A 25,907-nucleotide genomic window follows, 5' to 3' on the forward strand; every position below is an offset into this window, starting at 1 on the left:
AGCCTGAGCCTCACACATTTGAGTTTTACAGCCCACAGAATGGTTGAGGTTGCAGGAGGTTTCTAGAGATCATCTAGTCCAACCCCCTGCTCCAGCAGGGTCACCTAGAGTATGGGGCACAGGGTGGCATCCAGGCAGGTTTTGAAGATCTCCAGAGAAGGAGACTCCACAGCCTCTCTGGGCAGCCTGTCCCAGGGCTCTGTCACCCAAGGTGCTGTTGCCCACCAAAGAGTGGAGTAAGACACTGGTAATGCACTTGGCTTATCGGGCTCCCTGTGTACAACTGAGGAAAACAGATCATTCCTGGATGATCAAGTCATGCAAGAATACATGCAATAATTCTTACCTAAAGCTTTCTGGGTATTCAGCAACAGCCATATTGATGACATCCAAGGCATGCTGATAATGTTTCTGAGCTGAAAAGAGGAGGGCCAGCAGATGAAGAGAATTCATGTCATCTTTGCACAGTCTCAGTGCTTCCTGAAGATGTTCTATAGCATCAGAAATCTGGGAAAAGGGGCAGAAATACAGAGAATCATTTTTATTTCAATCCTACATCAGATCCCACTCCCAAAGGTGAAACAAATATAGTCAATAGAAATTCTGTAGAAATTTTAATGAAGCATCTTATGGGAAAGGATTTTGTTAGTATTTGAACAGTTTGCCAAAACTAGAAGTCTGCACTGCTTCAAAAAAAACCCACAGATTCTAAAAAAAGAAGTCTGCAGCATTAATACATCACAGTTCATAAACAGGAGCAGCCGACCTGATGCCTTCTTCCCCCTCCTACTTTGACGTGGTGCTCCTATGCTGTAAACAGATCCACTACGCAAGTCGAGTTCTCAACTCCATTTTCTAGGAAAGGCAGCTGCCTCTTCACCTCGGTGACAGCACTGCACATTTCTGCTCCATTTTGGGTTTTGTGATGGCTGTACAGGGCCTTGCATGATTTGGATCAATAAAATAAAAACTAAGTATGAACACCAAGTGCAAAAGAGTCAGAATTCAGAATGCTGTCAGAAAAAGAAATGTCTTTGCTGGCAGCTAGCTAAAGAGCAGCCCTGACACTCACGGCAGCAGCACGTCATTAGAATCAAGTCCCACCTGGCAAAAAGCTTAACAACTATAATGAATGCAAATATACCTATTTAGGCTGCTTCAAAAGGGAAGTTCTTAATAGTTTTTTCCCCCCTTTGGCTACCAGTTTTATACAGAGAATTTTCTTTTTAAGACCCTCCAGGCTCTGAAATCAGTCCTAGTTAAAGTATTCCAGGTCTACGTTTCCTCCTGGAAGCCTGAGGCAAACAAAACCGAAAAAAAGCATTTTTTTTTTTCATAACTTCCTCCTCTCTCCTTCCTTAAGAGGTGCAAAATGCAGTTCCTTCTGTCCTGCTATGAGGACTTCCCACCTAGCAAAACCCTTCTCTTCAGATCTTCTCCGGTCTTGGCATACCACCAGTGTGGAATTCCCAGGGCGTCCACAGATCCCACTGGGAAATGGTTTGCACGCTGCAAAGGAGAGAAACAAGTAGCTGCTATGGAGTTGGCTGATCCCAGGTATACTTCTGGGAGCGGGGTCCATATGACTTTTAACTCTTATTGTGCACACTCATACCAAGGTACTTAATTACACTGGTCCTGCTGACTCTAAGTCTGGCGATAGAGGCGACTGACCCACAGACTAACCCCAGGCTGACATCTAGCCCAAGCTTCCAAGCTGCTGCATATCCTGGCCTACGTTCAGGTTCGGATATGTGACGGAGCTCTCAGCTTCAATGAATTACTGCTTGTCAGCTGAGCTGCTTGAATCAACCGCATGTGTTATTACAGTCTACTGGGAGGGTAAAGTAAGCACATCGGCTTAAATCACCAGTGCTCCCTCAGCAGCTTCCTAGGATATTTTCTGTACTTTTATTGCTATGTCAAAAACACAAGCACTGACAAGATAACTCAGAATCAGCACAACCTACAATTTCCTCTAGTTGACCCTGCTTTGGGCAGGACTTAGACCAAATGATTTCCAGTGGTCCCTTCCAACCTCAACCACTCTGTGATTCAAAGACTTAGAAAGATAATCCTAATTTGCTAGTATAAATCAGATGGAAGAGTAGTATTTGCAATTGGTGTCTTTACTGCAGGACTTATAAACTGGAAGGTTACTTGACCTGATTTGCACTGTGGGGTCTATATACAGGTAAAATGGCTGTTTGATGATCACAGGACTGCAAGTTCACACTCCCAAGAGGGCAGCTGGCAGCAGGCTCTCACAGAGGTGCAGTGGGTATGACGTGACTTAGCACAAAGTCATCGGTGGCCACTTCTGCAAACTTCTGCCTCATAAACAATCATATGCTGTTGAAATGGGTATAGTCTCAACTATTTTTCCCCTGTTCTGTAGCATAGGGCTTTCAACAGTCTCATCTCATTTCAGTGCTGCGAGACAACACTTCACCCCAGTACCATCAGATTACCAGAGCCACAAGTGGTGGCTGTTGTGGGAAGTTAATCCCTCTTCCCTGACACCCAACCACTTAACTTGAGCCCGAGAAGATTTCTCAGTGTTGTTAACACCATTAGTAGCCTACACTGAGTTCTCCTTCTGCTGCATAATTAGAAGCAGAGGACAAAACACAGAAAAACTATCTTTAATAACATAACAACACTCTATTCCTTTACTGGAAGCATTCTACAAATCAACCTGCAACAGCCCAGATGAAACAAAGCACTAACCAAATTTCTAGAACAACAGAAGCAAGATATTTGGCAGCAGTCAATGCAAGCTTCTTCTGAAAAGCAGAGATCAACAATCTATTGCCACGGTTTATTTATTTAAGTAGCTATGTAACATGAGAAAGATGGATGGTGGCAGCCCAGATGGTACTTTGAAACTCCAGGGTTGTATCAGAGGTAAACTGCCAGCTTAAATTCCCTACAAGCACTGGGCTTTAAAGTAATCTTATTTCAGCTGGACCACAAATCCTAATAGGGCCTATAATATGAAGATGCTGCTCTTCTCCAATTCATCTTTCTGTTAATGAATGCTCCATTAGTGTTCTGCATGCCTCACAGGTATATTATTCAAATCATGCTGCTTAAGAAGCAAAGATATTGCAATAAGCCAGAATTACCACCTTGCAGCATTATCAAAATAATGGCATAGTATGGATTGTTTGGGATGCTGCCTCTTATAATAGAAATTATTTTGACAATGTTATATGTTTCCTTTCAAGCAATGCTGGGATGTTACCTTTGTAGATGTAAAAAGGAAAATTGTATAAGCATTAAAGAAATCACAATATTGGAATAAATTTGCAAATTTAGAATAGTAAATGAAATAATATTTAATAGGCAGTGAATCTAAATGAGTTTTCAAGCCTTTTATTAAAAATGAACTGGGAAAAGCTTCCATTAAAAAACAGACTTGCAGCACACCATCAGCACTTGTGACACTGTCATGATTTAAGCTCTTATTTAATTCCTAGTACAAGTTGCTTTTGATCACCAGAAAAATCCAGGCCAGGACCTAGACAGAAAAGCTGCATGTTGATGGCCAGTAGAAGAGGGACTAGTTGGTCTGGAAGACAGACCAAACAGAGCTATCCACTCCCAGCAGCCACTGAAAGAAGCATCTCTTGGTATATGTCAAAACCAAGTTCCTCTCCTAGGGCAAAGACAAGACAATAATCTCTTCTCCTTGCAACCAGCATAAAAACTGTGGAAGAAAGAGTGAAAGATTTTCTCTAATGTTCTTAACTAGTGTTTATCTTGTTTTCACATGCAGGCACTTGGGAAGACAGTAGCTGTTTTTTGGATATTGCCACTTGAAACTTCTAGTCCTGCTGGCAGCCCACGGATGAAATTGATAAGTGAGACCTCTAATTCTCAGCTGCTGGCCTCTGGCTGCCTTTCCCCTCCTATTTTCATGCAAAGAAAGGTCAAATCAAACAGCATTACACAAGTTTTAAAATGGTAAGAAAACCCATTTATTGCTTTCACCTCTCTGATACTAGTTTGTACGGCATTCAAAAAAGGAAAAAAAAAAAAAGTAAAAGGAATTATCACTTGAAACTAACAAAAGCTCTGACTCTCTAGAGCCATTTCCATAGAAACCGGCCTGCTAAAAAACAAGGAAACACATTAAAGGCAGTGAGCTTTAAAATGTTCGTTCTACTTTGTTTTTGCTGATCTAAATGCTGTTACCACAGAAACAGGAGGAGCAGCAGAAGCAGCAGCCGGGGGTTGGAAGTCTCATTTGTCAATCAGCTTGGCTGGTGGCCAAGCATCGATAAGGGCCACAGCAGATACTGACCTTGGCCTGGCGGCACTTCAACTTTGGGGGAAAAATAAAGGGAGACCCTCCTTAAAGAAGAGGGTATTTCATACTCCTCCATATTTTGGTTAAAAATCCACTCTAAAATGCTGTGGGCTGACTCAAGTCCTTCCAGTGAGATCAGTAGTCTTTGAGACACAGCACCATGGGTGTAAACACAAGCACCTAGCTTAACAACATCATCTCTTACGTTGGTTGTTAATAGCATTCAGCCATTACCCCGGAAAAACCTTTTATAACCATCCATCCCTCGTCCCTTCATGTTCTTGTCGTGCCAGAGCAGAGCTCATGCTTTTCTGTTACCCCCTCTCTTTGCTGCCCAGTGTTGACAGAGACAAGAGGTATTGGAAATATTTTACAGAGTCTTCCAAGAATGAAGAATTGCTCAAGCTCTGCTTGGCACGCTACCGGCCAGCTGCCTCTCTCGCTTTGTTCTGTGAAAACGCTCTTATCTGTGCAAGCTGATACCTAGATTTTTCAGCGTTGGCTAAGGTACTTCATCTGTTGACCTTGACTATGGAAACAAAAAGGCCTTTTGTTGAGCAGAATATTCAGTCATTATATTATAGCCTACTGCATAGCAATGGCCTGATTTGCCAATGCTCCTGCACAGCCCGTGAAAGCCCTGGGACATTCAATAGTTAAGGCAATCTATCAAAAAACAGAGTATCATTTATCATCTAGTTAATCAGAAAGAGAATATGTTTGATACTTTAAATAATTAAGGATATTAAAAATGCATTACCGAATGTTTATCATTAACTAAATTGGTAAAAGAAGAGTAGGCTATTTTGCAGCAGTCTAAAAATAAAGATGTCTCAGGTATCTCCTCTCTCTCCAAGCATGCGTTAAAGATTTATATCGCACTCGATGGCGAAGAGGAGCAGCAGCACAGCAGGGGTCAGACCGATTTTACATCACACACGGTGCTCACACATCTGGGTAAGCAGGGGCACAATGTAAAGGACAAAAATACCCAGGTGACAGAAAAGACAAAGGAGAAAGTGAACACAAGGACAAAAGACTGAATGGAAAGAACAGGAGGGCATGGAAATGATGAAATGAGACATATGGAACAACACTGTTAGGACACACATCAACTGGGGAGAAAGGGGAATGATTTAAAATGCAATGGACCAATGACAGTGAAAAGGGGAAAGGAGTCATGACTCCAAAATCTTTGTTTTATTTTTAGAGTGCTAGTCAAAAAGCTGCAAAGCTTTTATACTCATGGCAATGAGGAAAAGAGGCAAAAGCTTAGAAAGAAAGAGTGGAAGCTGGGCATTTTTAATGCAAGACCCTGAACACTCATAAACCAGCCAGCAGGCTCATGACAAAGTTAAATAAGCCATTTTAATTATCCTTTCTTATTGCGGGCTTCCTCACAACACACTGCTGTAATTACGAAAGGGTTACAGAAGTGACATTATCAGGAGTGTGCTCTCTTGGAACAATTAGTTTAGTCTAATGAACAAACAGCTCCCCTAATTAGCTCGGGAAAGTGAGAAGGATCCAACTGTTCGACTCTGTGGTTTAGATTAAGGAGAGAAGACTGCAGTGAGCAGAAAGCCTGCCAAAGGAGGAGAGTAAGATGATGAAATTTCAAATCTATCTAGAGAAGCAGTTAATAAATACGGGCTGTTCTTACAAAGCCTCTAGCTTTTAAAAGGGACAGATTTTTTTTTAAAAAAACATGAACCCACAGTCCCAATTTTCTTAAGTGTAGGGTATTTACAAACTGGTTTAATTTTTATGACTTACCACCTGCAGGAGCACTCAAATGCCAACTAATCCCACTCCTTGGCCAGTTCCAGCACTTGTCAAAGCCTAACACTGAAGGCACCCAAGTATGGAAAACCAGTTCCAAATGCAGCTAACATGAGATCCAGTGCCTTACAGAACCGGGAGGTAACAGGACAGCCTTTGGAGCGGCCTGCGACAGGACCCAGCATGAAACCCGGTGAACAAGAACAAACAGCTCTCACTCAACCTACCCTTACACAATTGCTCAAAGGGGGAACAGCCCTACTTAAGAGTCCGAGCTGAATTTATACCCTGGGGAAGGCCGTTCTCCATGAGGGCCACACATGCTGTAGAATTACTGCTTTAAATAAAAAACCTCTGTGAATATATTCCGCTTGCTACCGATGACACACAGGAAGGAAGGGACCCTGCTTAGCATGGCTGGTTCTTGCCCAGTGTGACTGTCATTCTCCCAGTCTCTAATTTTTGCACGTACCTGCCTGACAAGAGCCAGCTGCAGTGATATGTAGAGGATGATCTGATGATCTTCTGGCGCCAAGTCATGTGCTCTTTACAGACAATCACGGAAAACAAAAAGAGAAGTGACTGTTAGACTGTACTTTCCAGAACCCCTTCGCCATGAGTCATGCACAAGCACAGAACTAAACCTGGTCCTTTTACACAGAATGCTAGACCAGTGGTAGGAGAGCACATCAGAAAACATCAACACTCTGCTGGCTAAGCCAGGCTCACAAAAGCTGGGATAGGTATAAGAAACACAACCGTCAGGATTTTATACAACTTCAATGCTAATTCATTAAAACAATGTTTTAATGTTTTAGGATTTAGATTTCTGATGGAGAGAAAGTAGTTCTTAATTTATGATATAAGCCATATAAGGCATTGTTTTAAATAATTTAGGACAAAGAAAACAGTTGTCCAACCTGTTTCTATATTGCACTTTTAAACAATCAGAGAAGGCTGGGTTGGGTAAGAAGTAATCATTTCTGCCCTTATTGTGATGACAACTATCTAGAAGATTAAGATCAAAAGTGCACGATGCCAAGTCATGCCCAAACATGCAAAACATCCCCCAGCCCACAGCATCTAGTGTAACTGCTCACAGCAGACTTCTAATTTGGAAGAGGCAGATGCCAAGAGAAAAGTGACAACTTGATTGTCAGGAGCTGAGCCTGGACCAGAACAGGGGCTGGCTTCTCCTAACAGATCACCTTAGGTCTGTCCTATCAGATGTCACCTTCTAGTCCACAGCAGGCAGCAGTGAGGTCTGCAGAGAACCCTTGGCTAGTGCAGACTGCAGGGTCTGCAGGAGCAAATGCAGAAGTCCTTCCTGAAGGCTGGCACAAGGCACAGCGCAGGAAAGGGCCGCAAAGGCAGAGCTGTCTCTCGCAGCAACCCCGCTTACCTCAGCTTAGGGTGAGCATGAGCCTGGAGCCTGAGCTAGCGAGCCTGGTGATAAGCCCTGAGCCAGGCTAACACAGAAATGGGGCTTCCTGGACTTTGCTAGAAGCTCTGTAGGGCACTTGCTGGTGCCACTCGGGCAGTCTAGCTCAGGGAGCACAGGACTGTCCCTTTGCTGATCCATGGAGTGAGTTGCTGACACAGGGAGCTCACCCCTGGCTCCATCTCAGAGCAATGTTTTTTCACAAGGGAGAGGAGGGGAAGAGGAAGGTCCCTCACAAAGAGATGTTTCTGACCTTGTTCTGGGCTGCATTCCAAAGCAACAGAGAAGACTGCACCTGCACTGCCCTGCCCAAAGCATAAAGTCAAAGACTTCATGAGGGAAACATAAGAGGTGAACAAGGATGGTGTTTTAAAATCCTGCCAAAACTATTCATTCACCAATTAAAAAAAAAAAAAAAATCAGACAGTTGCTTCAGGAAACAAAACATTTTAATGGCAGCCACCTCTCAACTGTAATCTTGTCATCTGAGTAAGAAGCTGTTGGATTTGATGCTAATAATTAATGGCTCTAGAATTAATTAGTTTAATATGGACTGTGGCCTATATCTCTACAAGTCAAGATATCACTCAAGGGATTCTGAAGCAACCAAAGACATCCAAGTGCAATTAGTATAGGCCAGTCACTGTTTATGCTTCTTTAAAAAACACAAGATAGCTTTGCCCTGAGCTGCTGGACCTGAGGGAGCTGCCTCCTTGCGAAGCAGCTCCTGGGAAACCTCTTGCAGCCTCTCCAACAACAAGCAAAAGGAGAGAGGACAGAGGACACAAGGGGGATGGGAGCAGAGACCAAGAGAGTCCCTTCAAAAAGAGACCAAGGGTCGTTGCTTTGCTCTGCAGCGTCCTCAAAAGAAAAATATTTGATCCAGGCTTGCAGCCACATATTATAAAGGATAGTGACAGGCCAAACTGTGGCTTGAGAGATTCAATGTGCACTTTAAAAAGAGGGTTAAAAAAAAAAGAATTAAAAAAAAAAGGAAAAGACCAAAGCAAATGCAAGGATATAGGAAGACACTCTTAACCAGCTCACTGTCATGATATCCCTGTTGGCTGAAGGCTGAGTGCCTAATGTTTGCCTAGAAGCTTGCCTGCCTCCTGGCTGGAGTTAAGATACCGAGAAAATAAGTCCCAGCCAGTGGGAAAGGTCAAAGGATAAAAATAAATGCAGTCTAAAAGCAATCCAGCATCGCAATTACATTAAAATTATGCAGTAATCAAGATATTGCACTGGAATCCAGAAACTTGCACTACTTAAAGCATACTTCTACTCTGAAAAATGATTTTTTTTTTGCTTGTTTTAAATCCTTCTGATCACCATAGGGGAAATAACCGGAATCACGTCTTAACATGTTCAATCTGCTATATCTGCACAAAGCCACTGAATATATGAAATTCTTCCTAAAACTTTGAGATACCAGGGATCTCAGTTTTTCTTTGCTTTTGCCAATGCATTTTTGCCAATATTGAAAACAGAATTAGGTACCTCAGCCCAAGACTTAGATCATCACAGCTTCTGCTTAGTTGACATCTGAAGCCTATAGGCACCTGCATTTACACTGTTAACTACCCAAACATCCAGGCCTTATTTGCAACAGAGTCAGGAAGTTCCCACCTGGCCTCCCAAACACACCAGAATCACAGACAGGGTGTTTGATCTCACGTTACTTAAGGACTTTTACCCAAGGTAACTATAATACCACAGGAGTTTAATTCACAGATACTTTCAGGGCATAACTATTGGATCAGATTCCCCACACATACAGCAGCAGAGAACAAGAGCACAGTAACTCCTTTTACTGCTAGCTCCCTTCTGAAAGGGAGCTCATATAAATATTCACTAGGACAGTGCTCAGGACCCATATCTCCTCTCCTCCCAGCAGGACAGGGCATTGATGCCAGGTTACAGAGCAGTGCTCACAGCATTAAAAAAAAAAAAAAAAAAAAAAAAAAAAAAAAAAAAAAAAAAAAAAACGTAAAAAATAGATTTACTGGACTAGAGGCAAAATACAATTCCTTCCAAAGAAGGAGTGGAGCCCGTTCCACGCCACAGCAGCCTACATCCTGGTGCAGAAGGCATTCTCATACTATGGCTCCACGCTTCCCTGGGACAGAAGTGGAAACAAAACCAATATTCCACATTTCCCTGCTGACACTTTGTAAGGGAGCTGCTACTCCCAGCACTGCAGAGCTCGCTGTGCCAAAGTTTTATTTCTTTTGTAGCAAGCAAGGTATTTTCTGAAACTTACTTTGGACATTCAAACCAAAGAATGAGTACATTTTGACATCAAAACCTTTGAACAGTTTGGACAGACTATTGCTGGAATCTACAGAATGGTTTTAGGCAGAAAATAAAACATTTAGCAAACAATTACCTTAGAGTCACCCAAATAAATAAATAATGCAAGTATCAGCAAGATTCCTACTCACCTCTCCAAAGTCTTAAGTGCTTTCTTGTTTAATTCATCCTGAGCGCCCTTCAGGGTAGCTGTAGGACAAGATTCAATGTCATTTAAGAGTTGAATTCAGTGTTTCAGATTAAATAAATTAAATAGCTACACATCCACAGAACATTTCAAACAGGGCTCATAAAAACAGTACATGCCTGGTGGTATTTATATTCACAGTACAAAACAGTATTTTATTGTAATTTTTCAAATTATTTTATTTTTTCTTATGAAAATCTCCTGATTCTCCTACCTGATGTGTTAAAAGCTTTCTATTAACATATGCCAGTACAGGGCTCTGGGTGGAGAAGGGGATACAGCAAGAACATAACAATCTCTCTGCCAAGTTGGTTTATATGCTAAAGGCAGCAACCAGTAGAATATTCTGACTCAGAAACTGTCTGTCTTCACCACCATCTTCATGTAGGAGGGTACAGCAGGTTGAAGAGGGACAAACAGCTTTATGGCAAGCCCCACTGCAACACAGCATCTCTGCTAACATTTCAACGAACTTTTGGGTGTTGCTTCAGGTGTAGCATTATCCACTAATGCCTGCTTTGCTATCTCCAATTTCTTGACTAATGATCCTGCCTAAGCAGCCTAGGCTCACTTCTTAATATGTGAAGTAATTCCAAGCCAAAACCATAAACAGGCTTGGTGAAAAGGCTCATCAGATTCTTGATGTGCCAGCATGAGAGTGTCACCATCATCAAATGCAAGGGAAATAGAGGAAGAGCTTGGAGAAGCATGCTTTTCTTGGCTCTGAAATAAACTGGAAAAGAAAAAATGCTGTTCAGAAGTACATGGGCTAGCTCCTTGTGGTTCTTATTTTCTAAGACTTTACACAGCAGTTGTTTCTTGTTCTACCTATCCCGAGCTTGAGAGCTACTGATCAACAGCACAGAGTAGCAATGAGTAGAGAGTCCAACTGTGAACAATCTGCTAGGAATCTATTGCACTTAATGTCTCAAGTCAATGGAAGCTTCAGAAAACAAAGTGACTGAGCAGTATATATTGAAGAAATAGAACCTGATAAAATCAAGCCTTCTTTAATTTACTGAGAAGCTGAAACAGTACTCTTCTAGAAAAGTCATACAAAGTTTCTTTGAATTTTATAACACAGTAGTGAGTGAAACTTTGAAATTAATTTATTTTTGCCAAAGTGATCTGTCCTTTTTCATTGCTAGGCCTTCCAACAACTTTTTAAAACATGAGTTTCACTTTGGAGGAATAACAGTATTTGTTATTTCCCAAAACACAAAGATCAAAAATTGCTTATGCCATAAAGTCCATCCTAAATAGTAAAAATCAGACAAAAGATGGTCAGTTTAGAGAAAAAATTTGAAGACATAGGCTTTCATGCAAAATGCAGCATTTAAAGAAGTAGTCGGTTACACTTTACTCTCAGTAGCCTTAAACTCATTCTTCAAGTCCACTGCCAAATACTGAAAAGAAGTAACAGAGAAAGTAAACTTAGAGAAAAAAATAAAATAATTGAGATTGTCATTCACATAAAAATGCTTGAAGAGACACTGGAAAATTTTTGATCTTAGCTATAAACATTCATCCAGAGAAATATGTCGGATTTTGATCTTACGGAAAGTAGGAGATTCCTTATGTGGGTTACACAACCGTTTTGAGGATGCCATACAATGGGGAATACAGAGATTTTACTGTCTCTCCCCTGTCCATCAACAGAAAGGAAAAGCTAGGACAACTCTCTGCTCAACGAGACTTCTGACTAAAGGCTGTTCGACTTGCAGACTGAGAGTAACGGTAAAAATATGTTGTGGAAACAGCAGCGATATTCTACAATTACAGTCAACTGCCTCCTTGTAGCTGGGAAACGAGTGAGTGCCACCTCTTATGGACGATATGAACCACTTCTTCAGCTGCAGCCGAGTGGGAAACCTTGCCATCTGTCTCTGGATTTGCATCCGACTGAGATAAATAGGTTAAAATTTGAGTTGACAATATTGAGGACTGATGCTCCAAATTAAGCATGCCATTTGCACAGTAAGGGCCTTCCAGCTAAAAGAGATAAATTTAGGGAGAAGGTTAGGGGAACAATGAGATGTGATTTGGGAAGAGAATTAAAGAGATGGCAGGCTAACGAGATGACTGAGAAGGTTCAGTGGATGCATGATTCGATTTTAATTAAAAAAAATAAAGAGATCAAAATGTGCTTCAGCCTCACCTGAAGAGCTGTTGTAATTTTCTACCAGTCTTCATGATAGATTCCAAGTGGAAAGTCATAAATAGAATAGGGGAAGAGGTTATTTGTGGAGAGCAATCCTAAGTTCTCTCCTCTATTTTAAAATGGAAAATCTATCCTTCTATACAAAATATATGACTGCAAGAGAGCCTGTGCCATGGTTCATTGCCTCAGCATGGAAAATAAATGCTAAAATGAAATACTGAAAGACAGGGAAGCTGAATTGGGAATGTCATTTTTGAAGAACTCTGCACCTTGCACATCTAGCTAAAAAACAGCCAAGTGCATTTTTAGCAGAAATTTTGTAATAGTTAAGTACCAAGCAAGTGAAAGAATAAAAAAAAATATATTTGTAAAAAATAATATATCTGTAAGTGTATCAAGAATAGTAAGTTGAACTAGTCAATAGATGGGAGTTGTGTTTATTGCAGTTGTTTGGGTTCTTCCCCCTGCTTTCCTGTCCCTGAGAATTGCTAGGTCTCTATCATAGGTAACACAAGCGTATATTTGAGGAACAAATATAGCAGTGATATGACTCATTTTGTTTAGTATTTGTGTTCTGCTTTATAAAACCTTGTGCAAATTCCTCCTTCCTTCCACCTCCCCACATTCTCTCTCCTCATCAGAATGATACTTTTTTTTTCCTAAGTAGTTGCTTGTTTACTGTTTTGAGCCTCTCTTATCTTTCTGTGGGTAATAACTTGGAAACTTTAGTCTTGCTCAGAAACTGTTAAATCAGTTAAAACTAGCACTGCCCTGGAGAAGAGAAGATTGAGAGGGGATCTGTTCAATATGTACAAACTTTTCAGGTTTCCCTTAAAGATTTGAGGGACGGGACACACTGAATCAGAGACTAGCAACAGGAAAAAGGGAAAGCAGATATTCCACTGTTTCATAACATAAATCAGATACTAATCTGGGTAAAAAAATCCAAGGCAATTGTTGTGAAGACTGTGTACTTCATATTAAAAAGAATACTTATTATGACATCCCAACCAATCTCTTGAAAGCTCAAGGAAGACTTAGCTTCCAGAAGAAAAAAAAAAGAGAAAGTTTATGACTCAGATTTTTTTTGGCCCAAGTGCTTAAAGATCCGGAGTACAACAAAGACCTCTACAACTCCATTCTTTAGAAATGCTCCAACCAAATTTTCCTGCAGGGGACAATAACTTGCAATGGGGTTAACACACAAAACCTCTCTCTGAAAATAGTGTTTGGGAATTTGTACAGCTTTAGAAACAAATTAAACAAAATCTAAGCAAAATTCCCTAAGGAACTAAGTTGTTGACCAGAACTCAGTGTTTAATGAATTAAAACAAACAAACAAACAGGCCCAGGCTAGGAAGGACACACATTTCTTGATGTGAACTTCCCAGGGAGAACTATACTGAGGCAGCGAAATGGAGAATCAAAGAGAACTGCCTGGCTGAAAACATGCCGTGAATTGCACTACTGCAGAGCACAGTGCACGTATTCCTCAAATACATGCCTGGGAGGTGTTCACTGTAACTTGCAAGGCCACTGCACTGCCACAATACCACGCAAGTTGTCACTTTACCTTTGATTCAGGCTCATTAGCTGGAAGAAGTTGGTTTGTTTCTACAGGAAACACTTAACAGAGAAACCATTTCTTGGCACAAGGGAAGAATTGCCACACGTGATCAGGAAACAAACTAGTTCAGCCATTGTTCACAAAAACTACGTTAGAAGGCGGGTGTTAGAGCCCCAGAGAAAATAAAGGCTGTTCCCAGCTGTGAGCTTGATGAAAGTCAGACCCAGAAGTCTTCCAAACACTGAGACTTCAAGACCTTTAGGCTACCAAACACTGAAGCTGCAGGAACCCATTGTCCAGTCATCAAAACCCAAGATATTAACATTAAAAAAAAATCTATTTTTTACATTCAGCGGTTTGTATCTACTCATCATCCATGGGTACCACTAGGGGAGATATTTTTATCTTGTTTATTTCTAAGCGGAGAAAAGCTGCATCACAGAGAGGTTGGATCTCTGTGGGGAATCAGTATCATGCCAAGAACTGAAGTCAGGCACATCTCTCTCCAATTCTTGGATTGTATCTCCTTATGTGATTTATGAGTGGGTAATAGAAATATGAAAATAAATGGAAAGTTCGACTGACTGTTGTGTAAATAAGTGAAAGAAATGTGTTAAAAACATTCAAGTAAAGCATACAAGAACTGCTGGCTATAAAAAGTTTAACATCTCCTAAGTAGAGATGTTTTGGGCTTTTACTTTACATAAAGACTTTGCCTTTATTAATAAGGAAGATGGTTTTCTGAAATAAAGTGAATAGTCCCCCTTTACCTTGTGATTTGATTATTATCCTTGCCTGGTCACTGCTAGAAGTTTCTAATAAAATTCCATTGCTCGAATACAAATGCTTTCCACAACGTAGTTGATAAACACAGCAACTCACCGTCAGTAGCTTGAAGACTGTATGTGAGGCCCAATGCCAGGTAACCCTTTGCCAAGAACTCTCCTGCATCCTCGCCCAGGTCTATCACCATTTTAGCAAAGTGTTCTCCCTCCTCTAGCTGCAAAAGAAGGTAAGATGAAAATTATAGGTATTTCCACTATATTTGCTTCAATAAGGTTAACTCTCTTATATTTGTGAGCCAGTCTTTAGAGGGCTTTCACGCTAATCTTTCACAGAAAGGAGGACATACAAGGCTAGATTATCAGACCTTAGCTCCCCCACAGTTTTAATAAATGTTCTTTGTGTTTAGCTGTCTACCTCAAACCATTTCCAAATGTTTAAGGTGAATGAAGGACCTGTATCTTATCTTGATACTTCACTTCCAATCACGCTATCTTAAATACACAGAGTGAACCAAAAACCTACTTACTTACCATCCTGACCGTTCACTGACAGGTCTGACAGGAATCTTTGAATTTGCAATTTTCTGGTTTTGCTCTAAAATGTTTTCAAACCTTAGCAAACATTAAGAGAGTAGAACAAGAAAGCACCTCGATGCAGGCTGAATTCAGCTGTCACTTGCAGTTCTGCTGTTACAGGAAGGAGGCAGCAAACTCAGGACCCAAATTCTGAACCAAAATACCGCATGACCTGAAAGCTGGTGTACAGTAGGCATCCTTGCATCTTTTGCAAGGATACAATCCTGTTGGGGGTACATAAGCATTTTGCACCACCGATCTGAATAGAAACAGCCTCCAAAATGGTAAAATATAGCCTGCCTCTTCTATTACAGAGCAGACTTGTTCTTCTAGGCTTCCTTTCCGCCTGCTCCACAGACTTAAGCCTAATAAAAACACAAAGCTTTAGCACCTTTACAATCATTTTGAATGTTAATTTCTAACCAAAAATAAGTTAATTCTTCTACTATATGACAGATTTTATTTCTAACTTAAATTCTCATTAACATCACTCACTGTCTGTAAGTAGAAAACACTAAGACCGGGAGGCTTTAAATATCTCAAAGGGCCTAAATCAGAGGTAGAGATGAAGGCTGCAGCCAATGCTTGAAAGATCCAGACCCTGCAAAGGCTTCACTTGAGTGCAAGATGGTCTGCAGGTCCTGTCAGCCACAGCCAGCAGCCATCTCTAAATAAGAACCAGACAACATTACGCTATCTCAAAAACCCTATTTTGGAAATTTTTGTTACAAGGTGATTCATTAGCAAAGGGTTATTTTGTTCTGAGGTGGCGTGGTTTTGTTTGGAATCCAGTTGTTTTAAATGCAAGTACTGCAGACATAACTGAAATGCACTGTCTTAATACTTAGATTGTCAAGACTCCAGAGCCTAGTACTTTCTTAATACCTAAAAGGACTCACCTGTAATGAAGCCAAAAATGTACCAGCAGACCAGAAGTTTCCATTCTGCAGTGATACATTAATTTTCTATTTATGAACAGAATCTACTACTATGCCAGCCTATCAAGGGGCTGCCTATTTATATCACTTCAAGATATTCAGTAGTTATACAAAGGATTGGCATCCATTAGTTGTTATCAAATATAAGGAAACCTTTACTGGAAGCGCAAACACAAAGAAAGGCTGAGAAGTCTGTGAATGAAGATGCAATCACCACTTCTCCTGTCTTCTCCTCACTAGCAGAGATCCTAGAGATGACCATTTCAAACTAGCTGCAGGCCAAGTTCCCACGTTTCTGAACCCTCAGAGCAACACGCAGCGTGCCATCTGGGCCGTCACTACCAGCACTGCACAGGCGTCGCATGCTTGCCGAGTGCCAACTGGAACAGAGAAACCCCTTCATGGGTGTGCTGGAGATCCCCAGCTATATAGCAGGGACCCTCTTTAATGGCATAATCCAAAGGCTTCTGACAACAGCAGAAATAGTCGTGCTGCCGCTCGCAATGCTCAGGTGGACCTTGAAAGTCCAGTCAGAGCAGGAAGATCAGGGCTCATCCCAGGAGAGGTCTCAATCCCAGGCGCAGCCCCACAGCCCTCCTGCCTCCCCCTGCCACATGCTGCAGCGTGTTCTGGACTGCAGCCTGGGACCGTGGGAGAAGAGAACATCCCACAACTCAGCACAGAGGGGAAAAAAAAAAAAAAACTTCCCATGAAACAATGACTGAATTCTTCAGCTCCCGGGAACTTTTATGTAAGACATGAAATCTCTGCAGAAAATTAATTACGCACCTCTTTTTCCACTATAAACAGCTATATTCTTGCTTGCTTTCTTCCTCGTCTCTTCTCCCCACAGATGCTTTGTTTCAAGAAGTCTCCATCAGATGATGATAAACATTATACAAGAGATTCTAATGGCTAGCAAACAAGGGCAAGGGTAGGTAGATTAAGGAGATTTAATGAAAGGTCTAGAGTTGAAATTGAGACATTTAAGATTGGAGGGAATTCGCTTCATTGTTCCTGTGAACGGTCACCCGATGGAGTTTCCAGTCCCTGACTGATGGCCCATGCTGCATAAATCACCAGCACCACCCAGGGCCACCTGTGAGTGTCAGCTTAACCTATTGTATGAATAATTAAAAATACAACTTTTTGGAATGGTTGAGAGCACACTTCTAGCACAACCATTCTTGTCAACATTGACTTGCAGCAACACTAACAGCATTTTGACTAGTCACAACGATTCCCACAAAAGCAAGCCTGGTCAGCTGAAGACTGCTTCAAAAATAAATGGCCTTGTAAATCCCAGTATAGTTCAGCAGCTGGGTCTGTTTATAAGAACGTTTATTTGTCTTTCTTACAGCACTCAGCCAGTTCCCCTGTCAGCCGTGCTGTGACTGCCATCTGCCCCCTCTTCTCCAATGCTCCCACTCTTCAATCACTCTGGGCAAGTGTGAAAAGCCAACTTGCATCACTCACTGGGGGTTTCAACCCCCAGATGCAAACTGCCCCTATCTTGCCTGCATTCTGCATGGAAAAATCCCTCCCCACATCTTGCCACAGGACGAGTAGTCAGCCTGACCTATCATCTGCCAGTCCCGTTGTGCCCACGGGGTCCTTTAAGCACAGGAGCTGCACCCATAAAGAAAAGGGCAGAGAAGCGAAGCCCCAGTCCATGTGCAGTCCCAGCAGACACGGCTGCTCCAGCTGCAGCTCCTTCATGCCACCAGCAGCAGGAGCCGCTGTCCCTTGCCCTTGTCCCCATGTGGTGCCAGGCACAGGGGCTCTCACCCAGCAGGGCTCTCAAAAGCTCTGAGATCTCAGTGATCATCTCCATACAACGGAAAGCTAAACAGTTCGTTCACTTCAGAGGAGAGCTCCCATGCCAGGACATCACAGCACTGACTCAAGAAGGGTGAGGAATACGGACTGAAACTTTCTGTTGCATCCTCCAGGCCCTTTCCGCAAGCTCTGAGCCACAGGATGCCCCGCGTCCTCAAGTGCTGTGACTGGGAAACGTCTGAGTGAATCTGCTCACTAGCAGTGCCACCAGCACTACCAAAAAGCGGATTCTTTGGGTATCCATGTGCAGGTAACAGCCTGAATCGACCTCCCTTATCATCAGTTTGTTATTTTCTCAGAAGGAAGTCCCAAAGACACCTCTCCAACTTCCCCCTTACTATTGCTATATTCTGCATACTTCATACTGAACAGCTCACGGCAAAAGGGGTAGAACCACAGGTTGGAGGGAGAGGGAAGAGGCTCCCTGGGTGGAAGAAAGCAGGTTCTGGAGAAAACAACCTAAAACAAACCCCTTTTATTTTGAATTCTACCTGCACAGCCTGTGAGGAGGCACCCAGAAGCCCTAGCTACATAACCGCTCCTCAACTTGAAGGGCACACGCCAGGCACCTGGAGAGAAACACACTGCCCAACTGCAAAGTGATGCTGATAAGATTGCAATATTGTGGGCTATTTTTTTTTCCCTCCCACCCCCTCCATCACCTTTGATGGAACTGGAGCAGTCGTTTGCTACATAACCCCAAGGGAAGCTTTCCCTAAAACAGGGAGCTGCTGTTGCAACTAGCCCTGCTATTTGACCGGAGGTTCTGGTGACCGCTTGGGCCAAGCCCATGGGCACACTGACAAGGCAGTGGGGAACAGCAGGTGCTGTCCCCTGGCCTGTGGCCACCCAGCTGGTTTGCAGCCACCACCCAGCTTGTTTTTAGAAGGGCTCACGCCCAGCTCCACTGAATCCACACCCTCCAGGACCAGGAGCTGCGGTCAGTTCCCACCAGCCCTGACTGGGAACAATGAAGGCCAAGCAGGTTGCTGAGGGGCAGCAGCCCGGAAAGGGCAGCTGCTCCCGCTGCAAAGGAGGGAGGTGGAGGCAGGAGACAGAACACGGAGCAGACGAGAAGGTGGGTCGAACAGGGCAGCCTGGATCCCAGCAAGAGGGAGCAAGATCTGAGTAAATGAAGGGTCAAACCCTACGGAAAGGGCATCTACACAAAAATACCACTTTAAAACTGCATGTGGTGGGCAGTTAACTAGAAGAATTCACCTCATTATCATTTTTGGCATAGTGGCTTGTAGGTGTGGACACTAAACACAAACAAACACAGACAAAAAGAATGAAATATTGGTAGTAGAGAAAGAAGAGAAAGAAGAAAAATGCGTAAGAAAAAAGGGGTCAGAAAGGTGTATTATAGTAAAAAGGTTGAACCCCACAGCTGTTTACAACAACAGAACACAAAATAAATCACACTGTGTCAGGAAACAAAAATCTCTTGCTTTCTATTGCTGGACTATTCAGCGTTTTCTACATGTCACCATTGCTAAGCCTGCCCACCTGCTCAGCCCTGCATTTAGGAACATGCAGACCTTTCCCTGCACTGCAGAAAAGGTGGTTTATTTACAAGGGAGGTGAATAGAAGACAAGATTCTTGGCCATCTTTGATGTCTAAAACCTTGGAATTGCCCCAGAAAAAGCATGTGTGATGTGAACAAGAACATCTTTTTAGAGGACGGAGAAAATCTCTAATCTCCTTATCCTTGCTTGCTCACTAGCCTCTCTCCCTAGTGATGACAGTCTTTTAGACAGCCTTCTCAGCAGGTCACATAATTCAGGTAAAGGGTCTAGATTTGATCTTTCAATATTATTTGTACAGCAGCAAAAGCTAAATGTAGCTAAAAGCTAAATGTAGCAGCAAAAGCTCCATGTAGCTCCAGGGCTCCTAAATGACCAGGTATGAGCACATTCACAATATTTGTTTTCTATAGAGACAGGGTCAACATCAGATAGAAGCAGCTCTATCAGATTAAGCAGCCCGAGCAAGTGATGATAAACTATTACTGCAGAAGTACTATGGTCCTAAATCTTCATTCTGACAAATCCCACACACATTGCGATTGGACCTGAAGTCAGGTCCAACTGACTCTTTATGCCAGCCTCTACGGTGTGTCCTGGTCCCACTTTATTTTTCCTTTGCTCTGACTGATGGCAGCGTCTGTCCTGACAGCGGAGCACTGCACCAGAGCGCTTGGTTGTGCACGCCAGGGCCTGAGAATTCAGATCAGTGAAGGAAGTTTTGCTAGAAGGCCCAGTGACATCTTGTGCTGCAGCCTTTGCCCTGGGATGAAGTCTCTCCGTCAGTCAAAGAGCAAATTCATACCGTCCCAGAGCACTGGCATCATTCAGGAGTATGCAAGGCTATTCCTATGGTATTGACTGTGAGCCACTGAAAATACTAAGAATGTGTTTTGTGACTTGTGTCTTCCTCTCTGTTAGGGCAGAGTCCTAGAACATTTGAGATAATCCCAAAACTAAGCAGAATCTAGCAGAATCTAGACTAGCAGAATCCAAATACAAAGACCTAGAGAGAACCTCCACCAAAACCACAATGCAGGAAAAAATAACAACAAAAAAGCACAATAAAGCATCCTGGTGGCCCTAAATACCTTTAAATAAGACCATAAAACAGAAAAAAAAATCAGTATTTAATATTTGCCTATAGCCAGAATCTCCTTTTTTAGTATTCAGCACCCAGTTGGGGCAGAAAATACACCTGGACAACCCAAATTACTCATGAAATTAGCAGCATTGTGCTATGAAAAGCAACTCATGCTGCAACTCAAAATCATTGCCAAAATAGGCAAGTTTGCATTCAGCTGAGGCTATGCCAAGGAAGGCCAAGTGAAGAAGGGAACTGCAATAAGTCTTTTCGTTACTAGCACTCTGAATTTGTATTGGAGCAAGGCAGAACAACTACAGTGTGGACAAGCTACTGTAGGTCATATTAAGTTACTAGTGAAAATTTAAAATGATGCTCCAAGCTTCCATAGTCGAACATTTCACAGCATTTTCTAGAGAGCTAGAAGACAGATGGCTAAAGTCTAAAGACAGCTTTCTATACACTTATTAGAATTACTGACATGAGTTAGACAAATGGCTGTGTTCAAACCTTGGCAAACTAGGAGTGCTAGGTAGCATGGTGCCTTAAAACTGATGTTGAACTCACTAAAACATTTAAAATACACCTGTGTAACGTGCTAGGTATAGTATGAAACAAAAGTTCCAATTTTGCTAAAAAATCTCATGGACTTTATAAAGTACAGGTCCAACTGCATCTTTACCAGACAAGCACTATCTATACAGGTGCACGTGTTTTGGAAGCTTTTTGCTTCTCTAAGACAACTGGCATAAGCTGTAGAACTAACAGAATATTGTTTTACTGTTCCCCCTGCCTTGTTTTATTTGTGAAAAATCTGTAATTTGAAAACAGAATGATGAAAACATTGCCTACCTCCCTCAGCAGCTTATTGCAGGCCCAGTCCTGAAAGCTGGGCTTGGTGACAGCATATCATCCGCTGGTGTAAACCAGCCTGGTGCCAACAAAACATTAGTGGAGCAGTGCCAGCTCGCATCAGCTAATAATCTGGTTAAACCGTCACAGCAGGAGCTGGGGGCGTTCGGCTCTTGTCCACATCAGGCTCTGATACATATCGATTTGCACGGCACATTATGAATGTATGCTTTTATTTTGATTTATTCTGCATTTGCAAGATTGTTTCATCTGATTTGGGCATCCTCAATGTTGTATGTCGTTAAATACATTTCAATTAATATTTATTTTTGGCTCCTAAAGTGTGCCAAAATATCAATATGAACAAAGCCAGCAACACAAAATGACCGTCTGATTCATGAGGAGAAACAAACAAACAAAAAACTGTTCCTCATGACATTCTGCAACTATCCCGCAGAATAAATGACATTAAATTATGTCAGTTACTTGAAAAAAAAGTCTAAAATATTGCTTTTCTGTGGACTATAAACAAATTAGGTACAATACTGCACCAAAAGCAGACAGCAGGCAGATGCAGGAGATTTTTATAAATGGTGATCAGACTTCACTCTTTTCCTTATTCACCAGCAATCAAGTACATACGTATATTTCCTAATTGAGAAATTAATCATATTTTCTTTCTGAAAAGCAAGGTATGTTTGAGTGGTTGACTGTTAATATGTAATATATAAACTATCAAACTCTTCCAGTGCCCTGCCTATCCTGTTTTCTATTTATATTGGCATTGAATAACTTGTTCACTTCCAGTTTAAATGATTCAATTCTGATTTGATTGCCATGTAATTTAAATGCAAATAATTACTGTAAGGATGACATTTAGAAAAACAGCTCACCTAAGCAGGAAGATCTTTATTAGGCAAAGGAGTTTGTCAGTAATATCATGAGCATTTCTAACTATTTCTAACATTTCTAACTCATATCACTAACATTTTTTTCTTTTTTTCTCTCCAAAAAATGCTTGAGTTTCCCCCTCTTGCTACCTCTAAGCATAAGGCTTGTACAGTTCCATCAGAACTTTGGCATAAGGGTAGAGCATAAGCCCCAGAGTGAAAGGAAGAGGGGACAGGGATTTTTCATTTAGTTTTAGTCTGTCAGGTTCCACTCCAGAATACTGCAGTAAGATCAGGCTCTTGGGAAATAACATTTGCATTTCAGGCCACATCCCAGTTCTGTGTGAGGGTCTGATCTAAAAATCACTGAAAAAAAGTGTTTCACACAGTCAAAAAGAACAGCAATTGGAGAACTTTCTTCCTTCTTTCTCCTATTTATTTAGGCTTACACTGTCGTTTGATCACCTGTCGTATATGAAATCTGGAGATCCTGGACTGCCTGAGGACAGATTTATGGCTGAATTACCTTGCTATAGAGACACTTCAAGAGAAGATGCATTTTCTACATACTAACTGTACTGGCAGATTCAAAAGGATGTTCTGAGAAAGTAGTAATGAATATAATTGAAACATCTTCAATTTAGGCTCTTAACTGTACATTCAGCTCTTCACCCTGACTGTGTCTTGACCCTGACAGTTCACCCTTGTCATCACAAGTGGTAGACACAGCTAAAGGGCTCAGTTTGAAATTCAAGCCTTAGTACTGAAAATTGGGTAAATGCTGAGCTAGCACACGCAAGAGAGAAAGATCCTATGCTATTTCTTTTCTCACAGTACAGAAACCCAGCCCTTTCACCTCAACAAATACCAACAACTCTGGTAAAGTGCATTTGCTAGAACTTAATTCAACTTTTTGAGGTCAGAGATTTGCTATTTGTTGTCTGCTTGAAGTTCAATAGCCAGAACTGAGACTCTAGTGGATATATCAGGATATATTACAGAATTACAGAAATTGAAAGGAACCTCAGCAAGTCACCTGGTCCAGCCCATTTCTCATGGCAGGGAAAACTAGAAGAGGTTTCTGAGATACAGCTGGGTTTTGAGTATACCCCCTTTGTTGGGCTTGTTCCCATATGTCTGTTGTCTGTCTTGTGCTGGGGAGCCCAGCACTGGACACAGCTCTCCAAATACGACATTTGGCATTTTCCTTGGCTGAACTTCATGAGATTCCTGTTGACCAAATTCTCCAGACTGCTGAGGTCCCCCTGAGTAGAAGCACAAGCATCTTGTTTATCAGCCATACCTCTTGCTTTTACATCATCTGCAAGCTTCCTGAGGGTACACTCTGCCCCATCATCCATAACATCCGGGGAGCATTTGAGCAGCACTAGCCTAAGTATGATTCCTCTCAGGTACACCAGAAGTTCGCCATCTCCAGCCACTGATCACAACCCTTCAGTCCAGGTAGCTCTCCTGAAGATGAAGATCCAGTCATCTCATTGAACAAGGGCATCATATGGGTGAAGCCCAATTCCCAAACACTTTCTTGCCCTTAAAGCAGTTTTTTTCTTCTCCTCCTTGCCCCTCTTGAAGAAAGAAGTAGCACTTTTTTTCTTCAAGCCCTCAGCAAAGTCCCCTAATCATCATGGCTCTTCAAGGATTGACAGTGGCCTCACAATGACATCAGTCAGGTGCCTTGGCACTTGTAAGTACACCCCATCGAGTCCCATGGACTTGTGTTCATTCAGGCTGCTTAAATGTTTCCTAACTTGATCCTCCTCCACTGAGGGTGAGTCTTCCTCACAGAAGTCTTCCTGCTCCATACCTTCCCACGGGTTTCCAGAGGTTCTGAGGGCAAACCTTAGCAGTAAAAACTGGCAAAAGTAGCACAGAGTACCTCAGCCTTCTGTGGTCTTTATCACCAGGTCCTAGGCCCTGTTCAGGAGCACATCTACATTTTCCCTAGCTTTTCTTTTGCTGCTGATATACCTGTAGAAACCTTTCTTTTTGCCATTCACCTCCCTACCAGAATCAACTCCAGACAAGGTCTGACTTCCCTAACGCTGCCCCTTCACACTTGGGCAGTGTCTCTATGTTCCTCCTGGATCATCTGTCCCTGTTTTAACCTCCTGTACTCTCCCTTTTATGCTTCACTTTAGTAAGGATTTTCTCATTCAGCTATGCAGGCCTCCTGCTGCTGATACTTGATCAACTTCCTATATACCAGGATGAATCTTTCCTGAAGAGGTGATCCTCGAAAAACAAACCAGCCATCCTGGACTCTTCTTCTCTCCAGGACCATAACTCATGGAATTCTTCCAAAAGCAGGTCCCTAAAGAAACCAACGTTCGCTCTTCTGAGGCCTAGGATTGTGATTCTGCTATTTGCCTTGCTCTCTCCTTTCAGGATTCTCAACTTCACCCTCTCATGTTGGTCCAGCTTTCAATTTCCCAACTTGTTCTTCTCTGTTACTCTGTTATCAGCAGAGCTCTTCCCCTCATTCATTCTGTGCCTCCTCCTTGTTGGATCCATGTTCATAAAGCAGAAAGGCAGGAGGATAATTTGAAATACCGAGACCCCAAATTTATTCTCCATACTAAAATTGAGGCTTCTAGGTCAAAACTAGCCTGATCTCAGAGAAAGATTCTTCTCTAAAGTAACAAATATTCTGCTGACAAGAATTGAGACTGCAGAACTGCTAGAAGTGGCATCGTGGCCTTGTAGTCCCACACGGTGGCTCCCTAAGAATGCAGCCACTTAGCCCATGGAGCTCCTCTAGCTGAGAGCCTACACTGAGAAATATTTAATATACTTGATGATGTTTTATACTAATGACAAGACAACCTTGCTTTGAAAGTTACATCAATAGATCTATTAATAACAATGTTCAACACAGATCTTAGGTCTGGCTTAGATACTGTTTTCAAGTCTCTATGTATCAATAAAAACATTCTTTAATAAAAGCAATTCGCTGTGTATAGAACTTTCAACCCTTAAAATGGAGATATCGAGCTAAAGGTACAGGAGGGCTAAATTACTAAAGAACAGAGAGAGGCTGGATAAATTCTGCAAGGCTGCTGTCAAGGCCCTCTGGCCTGAGAGATTTTTTTTTCCCTGTAACAAGGTGTGTCTCAATCTTTTCTGAGTCACAGATGATCTTAGCCCCATTATAATTCAGAAGAGCAAAGCTCATTCAAAAACATTTAAGACCAGATCTCCTCACTGATATAACTCAAGTTCTTCTAAATAATATAGGCTTGCATCAAACAGTGATGTAGGGGATTGGTGGCAGAGAGGGTGACAGGACACAACAAATTTAGTCTCTACAATTTTCCCCCAAACCTGGGCAGATTCTTCTGGTATTTTCTTTCTTGCTTTCCCGTCTTTGTTTGACTTATATTAGCAACTCTAATCCTTCACTGACTGCAGGGACACCTTGTGGTGAGGACAGAGGTGAAAACAGCAGCCTGCCATTCAGTTAATTAAACCGCAGCAAAAAGACTGACAGATGTTTCTGCTCCTTGGAATAATCAGGATTTCACAGGCACAGACTTCCACTCCCACCCCGCTTCTGGGGCATACGTTAGTGCATCCAGAATGGAAAACCCTGACACAGCAGCTTCAGGAACAAAGGATCGAGCCGTCCAGCA

The 25,907-nt window shown here is 42.1% G+C and overlaps 1 protein-coding gene across 2 annotated transcripts in view; it reads right to left on the minus strand.

Annotated features, from left to right (window-relative positions):
• TTC7A (tetratricopeptide repeat domain 7A) overlaps nucleotides 1–25,907 on the minus strand; it is a 159,381-nt gene that overhangs the window by 82,223 nt on the left and 51,251 nt on the right. For both annotated transcript variants that reach the window (XM_088524277.1, XM_088524276.1), the window contains 4 exons: nucleotides 14,649–14,766; nucleotides 9,983–10,040; nucleotides 6,570–6,642; nucleotides 347–507 (listed from right to left, as the gene is read on the minus strand). In XM_088524277.1, coding sequence (XP_088380403.1) covers nucleotides 347–507; nucleotides 6,570–6,642; nucleotides 9,983–10,040; nucleotides 14,649–14,766 — 410 coding nt within the window. The remainder of the gene's footprint in view (nucleotides 1–346; nucleotides 508–6,569; nucleotides 6,643–9,982; nucleotides 10,041–14,648; nucleotides 14,767–25,907) is intronic.

Source organism: Tinamus guttatus, unplaced genomic scaffold (assembly GCF_059628265.1).
Source record: "Tinamus guttatus ecotype Peru unplaced genomic scaffold, ASM5962826v1 Tinamus_guttatus_pri_ptg000208l, whole genome shotgun sequence".
Classification (NCBI taxonomy): Eukaryota; Metazoa; Chordata; class Aves; order Tinamiformes; family Tinamidae; genus Tinamus; species Tinamus guttatus.